At 31.0% G+C, this 11,125-nt stretch overlaps 1 protein-coding gene across 1 annotated transcript; it reads right to left on the minus strand.

Moving 5' to 3' along the window:
- Window positions 1–707: 707 nt before the first annotated feature.
- Window positions 708–4,920, minus strand: LOC145626468 (LEAF RUST 10 DISEASE-RESISTANCE LOCUS RECEPTOR-LIKE PROTEIN KINASE-like 2.5). The gene is made up of 4 exons (XM_081678902.1): window positions 4,078–4,920; window positions 3,544–3,687; window positions 3,123–3,155; window positions 708–1,855 (listed from the first exon to the last, which is right to left on the minus strand). Exons 1-4 carry the CDS (start codon window positions 4,670–4,672, stop codon window positions 723–725), a joined length of 1,905 nt encoding a protein of 634 aa, XP_081535028.1. The 5' UTR covers window positions 4,673–4,920; the 3' UTR covers window positions 708–722.
- Between the last annotated feature and the right edge of the window lie 6,205 nt (window positions 4,921–11,125).

Consider the following 11,125-nt stretch of genomic DNA (forward strand, 5'->3'; position numbering starts at 1 on the left):
CTCCTCTCCCCTTCACCTCCCTTCCCTTCTTTTTCTTTCATATTTCTTTTATTTCCTAGTAATTATGTTGGACTTTTACTAAGCAACAAAAGGTGGAGCTTTAATTGACATTTATTTATTTGAAAACTTTGGCAACATGCAAATGTTGGGATCATGCATGATGCATGAATGATGCATGCTTGGTGTAAATTATGCATGAATGATGCATGCTTAGTGTAAATTAAATATTTAAATCTAGTCGGACTTTTTATTTTATTATATGTAAAATCGGTTGAACTATAATGTCCTATTTTATTTGTTTATCCTATACATATAATTATATAAGTTCTGATAAGGGTTAATAAATTATCTCAAAAATACTCAGTTACCAATGATATTGTATTGCTATATCTAAGAGCTCTAATAACCTAGCTACTAAGTTATAACCTTCATCTGAATCATTTCCAACGTTCATTGAGGAACATTGTCATACGATTTTACAAAAATTCTTTTATAGGATAGGCTAGGTTAAAGCAACTATTCCAATCCAATTAATGAATTGATTGGTTCAATTGACCAAAAATAGAAAACATAGAAACTATCTAAGTTATACATCTCTCTAGATATATTGCTAAATTATGATCACATGCATGCAAGAAAACACAAAAGGTTTAGCCATAAAACCATAATACCATTTATTAGTATCAAACACATACATATATCTTTCATCTAAAAAAATGGTTCTATGGTTGACAAACATTATCTAAAGTGGTGATAATAGGTGAGGAACCAAACACAAATCTTGTTGGGGAAGAATGATTTGGCTTGGGAGGAATTTGTAATGACTCCAACGACCCTTCTAACATGTCTACAACTCGATTCATGGATGGCCGATTTGTGGGATATGTTTGTATGCACCATAAGCTCACTATAATCATCTTTCTCTCCAATTCCTTTTTATTATCCTCATCCATAGTTGGAACATCTTTCATAGGTTCAAGTTGATTGTATATCCATTCGGGAAAATACATTTCACTCTCATGTTGAGTTTCATTGGTATCGATTTGTCTACCACATACTAGATCCAAGAGCATCATCCCATAGCTATAAACATCTGATTTATGGGAAACACTACCGTAATATCTAGAAAAAACTTCTGGAGCAATATACCCAATTGTCCCTCTTGCTTCTGACATTGAAAAATAGCTATTCTTTGGTGGACACAATCGGGCTAGCCCAAAGTCTGAAATCTTTGGGCGGAATTCTTCATCAAGAAGAATATTATGAGGCTTAATGTCAAAGTGCAATATTCGCATCTTGCAACCTCTATGTAAGTAATCTAATCCCTTAGCGATTCCAACTGCTATGTCGAACATGGTTTCCCATCGCAATGGTTTGTCAATATTTTGACCGTGCATAAACTTTTCAAGAGATCCGTTCGGCAAGAACTCAAATACAAGAGCTCTATTGTTTCCTTCGAAACAAAAACCTAAAAGAGTGACGATGTTGACATGATTAGTTCTACTCATACTTAACACCTCATTGATGAAATCATTTCCATCATCCTTTGAAAACTTCAATTTCTTCACTGCCACGGAACGACCATCATGTAATTTGCCTTTGTAAACACTTCCATAACCACCCTCGCCAAGTTTATCTTTGAATGAATTGGTCATCTTTCGTACATCTGCGTACGTATATCTTGTTGGGAAAAGTGATCCATAGCTTTTTAGAAAGGCTGCTATATTAAGATCCCCAATTGCTTTCTTGCTCAATAGGAATGAAAATTTAATAGTTTTTCGTATTTTGTGTTTCCAAGTGATTAGAACAACCAACATTACTATTCCTAGTAATAAGAAAGCACCTATATTAGTACCTGCACCATAAAAATAGATCAATAGATTAAAGAATGTTAACTAGTAAACTTATATTAAATTACTTTGTCAAATAAAAACTTTGTTTGGTATTACTTGCTATAATATTTGAAGATATTACTTTATCAAAATATGAATTACCGGTACCTGAAATAATATAGTTAAGGAAAATTTATTTCAAAGGACCACAAAAGTTGTCTCTTTTGTTCAGAATGACCTATTAAGAAAAAAGTTGTTTAAAAGCACTACAAAATGCAGTTTAGGTTGTTGAGGGGGACAAGACCAATTTTCAGACTGGTCAAAGCCAGAATCCGGCGTTGAACGTCACGTGCATGGCACGTGACCCATTTATTTCACCAATTTTTTTTCCTTTTTCCTCTAATTTTCAAATTAACCCCAATTTCACCATTTTCAATTTGATTCTCTCTCCTCCTTTCTTTATCTAAAAGCATTATTCATGGCATTTACTCTTGTTTGCCATTGTTAGTGAGGTCAAAGCATCAAGTTAAATGGCTAATGAACATTAACTTCACCACAAGCAGCAAACAAGCACAACATCAACCCACAACGCGCTAACCCTCCTCCCACTTCACCACCGGCAGCAACTGGGCCATCGCCCCAACACACCTCCGCACCTCCACCAAACAGCTGAAACAAACACCTAACGAACCCACAACCACCTAATCCCACAATGCTTACCTTGTGCGAATTATCCTCAATTGCAGTATGGATGAATTTGTTTGGAAATGAATGCGAAATTAAGGGTTGAATATATCTAAGGTTACAGAAATGAGGAAAGAGAATGAAGGGAAAAAGGAATAATTGGGGTTAAAGGGGAAAATGGGGGGGAATTGTGGAAAAAGGGGAAAAAAATTGGTTCATGGTTTAGATTCATGGTTTGTGCTTCAAGAAGAACTGAGAAAGAAGACGAAAGGGATAAATTAGGGGTAAAGGGGAAATTTGATGGGAATTAGTGGATCGGAATAAAGGGAAAAAAAGGCGAAAAAAATTTGGCCTCAAAATAATGAAGCACGTGCTTGGCACGTGATGGTCAACGCTAGACTACGACGTTGACTTGCCTGAAAATCGGCCTTGGTTCCCCTCAACAACCCAAACTGTATTTTGTGATCCTTTTAAACAACTTTTTTGTTAATATGTCTTTCGGAACAAAAGAGACCACTGAACTGATCCTTTTGAACAATTTTTTCTATAGTTAAATATAGGTTGATCAGTGTTGAGATGTTAAGTATGAGTAGAAGGAACACTAACCAATCAAAAGTGCCGTAGATTTCTTTCGTACACCTGCACAAGTAATTAAACTCCCGTGATTAGTTATTGTTACTTAAACTTACTCAAAATCTTACTATCCTTGTACTCCGTCTGTCCCTATCTATTTGCTTCATTTGATTGATTGACTTTTAATGATCGATAAGATACGTCTTAAAATGGTCTTAAATGTACTTCCTCCATTTTTTAATAATTCCAACATACACTTTGACGCTATGTAAGAAAAGTGGGGTTCACATGATGTAATACACTTTAATTTGGGATGAGAGGTTTTTTAGAGTATAATTTAGTGGGGCATGTGCTTTAAATAAGAGAGATAGTTCAACTTTTTTCCCAAAAAACTTTTAATTTATTATGTGTTGCAAGTATTATAACATAATAAATATAGTGTAAAAAGAACTACCTGATTGAGAACATACTAATGGCTGAGGTCGTCCATATTTCTGACAATAACACAAGAAGTTTTGTAGAGATGAATTATTTGAATACCCTGATGATCCACATTTACCACCAGATTCCTTGCATTTGGAACATATTGACATGCTAACTGAAAATTGAGACAAAACAACATAATCAATGGTGGAAATAATTCACCTTCTCGCTATGAATGAAAAGAGACGACGCATTTGGAAATTGGACCTCTAACTACGATTCGTTTAATGTTGAACCCATGAGAAAACCCACATGTGAGTGAAAGTGTTGTCCCACATTGAAAAAATATAAAAGTAAAGAGAAATATTGGGATGTGTATTACACATTGAAGAAAAGAGAAAGTCGTGTCCACTTTATAAGGCTAAGGGGCTACTCCCTTCATTGTCATATGATTTTGAGGTGGAACGTCCTTAGTCGTATAGAGTGGACAGTTATGATGGGTGTGGCCCAGACCCGTTTATCATTTAACACGTCAAAATTTTAGGTAAACATATGAAGCACGTACCTGCTGATTGAGGACATTCGGACGAGTGAGGTCCATCTGGGCAATAACACACAAACTCATCCGAAGAAATATGTGAACCACATCTACCACCAGAATCTTCACACTTAGAACAAGCTGTGAAGTTGGTCTTGTACTCAATCCTAATTGGCATTTTTAGAATACTCTCAAGGGACCCATTTCCACTTCTAAGCTCGTCTAACTCTTTCTTCAATACCGGAATATAAATCCTGTTGCTGCACGAGCACCACGACGACGACAACGACAACGAATTATTACCCGTGGTGTCTGGTGCCACTGAAGGCACCGATGAGCCTGCAAAGTAATACACCTTACTACTGGTACCGCCGTCGTCGTGATTGGAGCATTTAAATGAGTAGTAGGGGTTGTACCTAGATATGCAACTAGCGCAACCATAGTACAAGTTTATTTTCGTGTATTTTTTGGGCGGATTTAATGTGGGAAGCAATGATACCGTGCTCCTATTAAACAAAACATATTGTTTCAACACATTACCTAAGGAAACTATCATGGCTTGTGAAGACCTATCAATAAAGAGCACGCTCATCGTAGCGTACCCGTTATGAACAAAATTCATGTACGTAGTCGGGGAATTTTTGTCATCGCTACCACAATTGAGCTTGAAGTCCGAGATCCCACAAGTTCGAGGCCGATTTCCTCCCCAAAATGGGTACCTAGCATGTTTAATTAGCCCGCAAGAGAATCGAGCAGAGCATATTTCATAGTTTGGATCCTCACCATTTGACAAGTTAACACTTGAGAATATGTACAAAGGTTATGATGAAAGAAAAATATATGCTACCAAAGAAAGTGGAGATCATTCTCTTGTTTTTTTTTTGGGTTTGTTAAAGCAACATAGTATATGTCTTTTATATTAGTTGTACACTTGTACCCTAAATGAAAATGTATATTCCCATTTGGCATAATGAAAATGGCGTACATGACAATGAGTCGTTGGTAGAGTCAACTCTCAAGTATGCAAAATAACAACTAGGATGTCAGTGGGGCGGGTATGGGTCTCGGAATGGCGGGTGGTGGGGCGGGGATGAGGATGAAAACCATACCCACCATGGGTGATGGGGCGGGGTGGATTTTAGGTTGTACCCGCCCCATCCGCCCCACTTCGTACCGGCCCCATCACCACCTTATACCCACATCTATATATCTTTTAAAACAAAATTTTATACTTTTGTACTATTTTATAAAATATTTATGTAAAACATAAAATATTAATTATAATACTTCGTAATACACTTATAGTAGACACTTATAGAATGATTTTAAAAAAAAAAATTAATTTATATTAATTATGTAAGATTGTGTATTTGAAAGGTGGAGGTTAAGTGGGTCTTGGGTGGGGATTAGGCGGGTCTTTGGCGGGGATTAGGTGGGGTGGGGATGGTTTTGGAATTGTACCCGCCGGGGCAGGGATGGGGATCAATTTTAGACCCGCCGCGGGGATGGGAATGGGGATGGGAATGCCAACATCCGCCCCGCCCCATTGATATCCCTAATAAGTAATAACAACTAAGGGCATTAACATATTTTACTGTGCTAAAGTTTTGTGTTTATTGAGGGTATAATTGTCATTTCACCTTAAAATAACTTGAATAAAATGCTAATGAATGAAAAAGCTCATCCAAAATATTCCATCCGTTCCAGAATAATTGACATGTTTGAACTTTTTTCACTTTTTATATACTTATATTTACTTTTAAATTTGTTATAAGGACATATTTTATTGTCATGAAATGAGTTATTAAATAGGTCAGGTATTATAATAAAGTTTCATGATATCATGTTTCTAGACTAGATTTAAAGACAAATGAGAAAAAAATATTTTTGAACATCCAGAAATGACGATGATTCTAATGTAGTCTTATGACTTTTGACTACCACAATTTTCTAAAATGGAAGGCTGAGATTATTAGTTTTATTTATTTATTTTTACTTTAAATAATTTTTTAATTATTTTAAATATATTTTTATCTTCTAGAAATTATTTTTTAATATTTTCAAAATTCTGAAAATAAAAAAATATAGATAAAATAATTACAAAAAAAGTTTTTTTTTTTTAATTTAAAACAAATAAAAAAGAAATAATCTCAACCGTCCATTTTAAACAAATCATACTAATCAAAAGTTTAGTTCACATTTACTTAATTTCAGTTTAGTTCAGTTCAACTCCTAATTTTCCTCTCTCATAAAATATTCATTTCATCTCACTTCACTTTTGTTCAGTTCAGTTCAGTTCAGCTCAGTTCACTAAATGTATTATCTATTTCCAAAAAAAAACTTATTAAATTGAAAAAAAAAATAATCTTGGGTAAATCCAACTACTCTATGTACTCGTAATTTTTATTAGTATGCAATAAAGATATCTAGTGTTTCCTCCATTATCTTATTTGATATATTCAATTTGAATAAAGAGAGTTTCAAGCATGGAGATTTTTGATAAATATAACAAAAAAAAAAAAAATGATGAAACAATCATGGAGATTATTAACAAAAAACATGATGAATAATCATACTTAGGGCCTGTTCCGATTGACTGAACTCAACTGAACTGAACAAAACTTATTAATTAGTGATTTTTAACTACGGATTAGTGATCTTTGATTATTTATTGATTATTTATTACTATACATATGTGTATATACAAATGTACATATTAAAATATTTACGAAAAATATACTATATAATTATAATTATAAAATGTATGAAAAATATATTATAAAATGTATGGAAAATATATTAAAAACTTGAAACCTCTAAACATTTTAAACACATATACTATTTATTATTATTATTATTTATTGATGATTATTATTATTATTTATTGATTATTATTATTATTAGTATTATTATTTCAATTATTATTGTTATTATTATTATTATTATTATTATTATTATTATTATTATTATTATTATTGTTGTTGTTTTTGTTGTTGTTGTCGTTGTAATAAGAGCTTAAAAGAATGAAATTTGGCTTTATATCATTAGCAATATCATTAGACATATATTAAGAGCTGAGCTGAACTGAAATGAACTGAACTGAACTGAACTGAGCTGAACTGAGCTGAACTGAACTGAACTGAGCTGAACTGAACTGAACTGAACTGAATTTCAATGGAACAGAACAGGCCCTTACTTGGACGGAAAATGCAATAATACCCCCCCCCCCAAAAAAAAAAAAAAAAAAAAAAAAAAAAAAAAAAAAAAAAAAAACACCTAACAAACTACCTCCTTTATGATGACATAGAAAGCTTTAATGAATATGAAAATGAGTTTTGTTTTGTGGACAACTGGACATACGAGTGATACGACTATACGAGTGTGAATCAAATTTAGATCTATATACACTGTACTCTTATTAATGATTTTGAAGTTGAAACCAAATTATTGGAAAGAAGGGAAAATCAAAGTGTTTTCTCCTAAGTCTTAATTAAACAAATTAAACTAGGCCGAAAAAGACCGATGTTAATGTTTAAGTTTACTCTTACGAAGTATTAAGCAACAAATGACCTCAATTGACTTTATTTGAAAGCTTTTGGCCACATATGTACATGCAAATGATAAGAATCATGCATGATGCAAGATCAATGCTTACTTACTACTGTAAATTTAGCTTAATTAAACAAAACGTAATGGTTGGATCGCTCCAAAAATGATGTTTTAAAAATTCATAATATTTTATCTAATTTTTTTATTTTTATTTTATTTTATTATTTTTTTTTTTAATATAATATAATTAGCCCAATCTTTGTTCAACTTATAAACAAGATACTTTGCTTCCTCCTTGTTTAAATAATAAAACATTCCCCAAGTTATGTTCGTTCCTTTTTAAAAAGTAACCAATTGGTTCAAGTCAGATTTGTGCACTTGAATTTGACATATTTATTGACGAGGATAGAGACAGGGATAACAAGTAGAGTTGCAAATGGAAAACTTTAATACTAGTAAATAAAATATTGAGTATGGTATGTTAAACAAACAAATACTTGTATATGGATTAACATATTTCATCGTTTTTGTACATGATTTATTTCATTTATCACGTTTTCTTATGCATAAATCTAACCGTTAATATCTTTAATTCTTAGTAAGTGAAATTATAATTAAAAAAAAAAAAAAATTGATATTGTGTTAGCTCTTTTGAACCATTTAAACAAGTCGCACATAACTACTCCGTATATCAATCAATTAACCTATACTAAAAGCGAATCTAAGATGACATTTGTCACGATGTCATTAATAATTTTCCCTCCTTTTTGCACTTTCCTTTTTTTTTTTTATTTTTATTTTTTTTTTATTTTTTTTTTACCAAATTTAAATGACTTCCATTTTATAAGCTACAATAATACTTATTTCTATTTTGACAACATATCTAATCCAATCATACCAATTAATATTTTTTTAACATATCTATTAACCTATACTAAAAGCAAATCTTTCATGACACTTGTCATTACTATGTAAAAAAAATTCCCGCCTTTTTTTTCTTCTTTCTTCGGTTTATTTTATTTTATTTTATTTATTTATTTTTTTTGTGCAAAATCTTTAAGTATACTATTTATTACTCCTTATGATATTTTCTTTCCAGTTTGATAATAATCATATTTCATATATACCCAAATGAAATAATTCTGAATATCTTTTATATACTTTACATTTTGTAATATTATTGTCAAAAATATTTAACATCCGATTGCACGGGATTTTAACCTAGTATTCTATATACTTTAATCTTTTAGTTACAAGTATACAAACATAGATTAAAAATAAGGTATTAAATATATCATTGTCCAATATTATTATAATATTAAGGAGTATCAATTTTTTCCTCCTAGCTCCAACATTAATCGTTATGCAATGTGATTATTAAAATCAAAATAAAAACCGCTACTACTCACTATAAATACGTTTTAAAAAAGTTGATTATGAAATACTAATTATCCTAAAGTAATATAAATCAACTAAATTTTCATTTAATGCCGGTTAAAGTGTGGCAACAAAAATATAAAGGACAAATGTATATGAGTTCATATACGGGTACTAACCTTTTTTTTTCCCCCCTTTTTTTTTGAAGACATATACGGGTACTAACCTAAGCTTATATTTTCATTTTCTTATATAAAACCTAATAGCTTCTAAATTTCTATTAATAAATTATTTTTTATAAAATTCAAAACAATAACATTTACGCATTTGGTATAAATTAAAATTCAAGTTATTTTGTGACAAATATTTTTTTTGAATAAATTGTTAAATTAACGACCATTCTTTATTCCCCTCAAAAATAAAAATAAAAATAAAAAAATAAATAAAAACCATTCTTTATAATTTTTGTTGTATATTTTAATTTTAACCGTGCATGGCACGGGACTTAACCTAGTTTTTTTTAAATATGCAAATCACAGAAGGTAAAAGTATAAGTGATATAAAACCCAAAAAGTAAACATATAAAGAATAAAGTCAAACCAGATCAAGTAAACACGTAGTATAAACAAAGAAAGTGCAAGACAAATTGTAGAAACGTAGAGATTTTCGTAGTATTTTTACAATTAGTCTAAGGTGCACCCTTGTGCACCTTAGATAGGTGCAACAACGTAAAAAAAATCAACACTACGCTCTACAAAATGAACATTTAATAAACAAATATGAACATTTAGTAAAAAAAAAATTATGAACATGAAAAAAACATGAACATTTAATAATAAAAAATGAACACGTAAAAAAAATGAACATTTAATACTTATAATGCATATGTTTCATAATCATATTATTTTTTTTTTCTTTAAATTTTTATGTTCATAATTAAATGCATTATATTCATAATAATATTTTATATGTTCATATATAATTTCAAACATTCATAATGTAAATATGTAGTGTTGTTCATGAAATATTAATTAAATCTGTTTATGCATATGTTGTCTTTCTTAAATGTTTATGTTCATATTTTTTTACGTATATGTTCACCTTTTGAATGCTTATATTCATTTTAAAAAAACTAATGCTTACGTTCATATTTTGAAATGTTATGTTCACTTTCTGAAATGCATAAGTTCATATTTTTTATGCCTATATTCCCTTTCTGAAAAGCTAATGTTCACATTTAAGGGAACCTATGTATATGTTCATATTTTGCATGATTATGTTCATTGATAAAAAAAAATGCAAAAAATCAGATAAAATTCAATTCGTTAGAATTAAGAAAATCATATATTACCTCTGTTAACATTTAGTTGCAACTTTGGAATATTTTATGTCTCTCAAATGATACCCTAAAGTTGCAACCAATCGTTAACGAAGGTAGTATAACCTAATCAATCGAAGTTAATCACAAAGTCACGACATAAGAAATCGAAAATCACACATTTTTATGCCTATATTCACTTTCTGAAAAGCTAATGTTCATATTTTTTATACCTATGTTTACTTTCTGAAAAGCTAATGTTCATATTGTGCTGTTAGTGTTACACCTATTTCTAGGTGCATGAGTGTGCACCTAAGAATATGCCGTATTTTTAAACACCAAAAATAAGGGTTGTAAGATAGATGGGCCAAATAGGTTGCATAGAAGCAAAAGCCCATAACGCCAATCACGTGTATATCCACGACATTAAACTATGATTTGTTCGGAATGTTACACTTATTAAATGCAGTCGTGTTTTAATACTGCCTCCATTTTTAGATGCTTGCTTCATTTTTCAATGTATAGAGTTTTAGGAGAAATTATAGAAAGTAATAAAATATGGAGATAGTGGGGTAGTTGAGAAAACAAAAAATTGTAAAAAGCAAAAGTAGTGGAAGAATACGAGGAGAAAGAGTATTATGTTGGGTCCACTAAGTGTAAGAAATGAATTAAATATTGTAAAAGCTTTCCAAAAAAGGAAATGAGGCAAGTATTTAAAAACGGCCGCAAATGGAAAGTGGAGCATCTACTCCCTTTGTTTTTAAATACTTGCTCCACTTTCCATTTGCGACCGTTTTTAAATACTTGCTCCATTTCCTTATCTGGAAAGCT

Source organism: Chenopodium album, chromosome 4, assembly GCF_948465745.1.
Source record: "Chenopodium album chromosome 4, dcCheAlbu1.1, whole genome shotgun sequence".
Classification (NCBI taxonomy): domain Eukaryota; kingdom Viridiplantae; phylum Streptophyta; class Magnoliopsida; order Caryophyllales; family Amaranthaceae; genus Chenopodium; species Chenopodium album.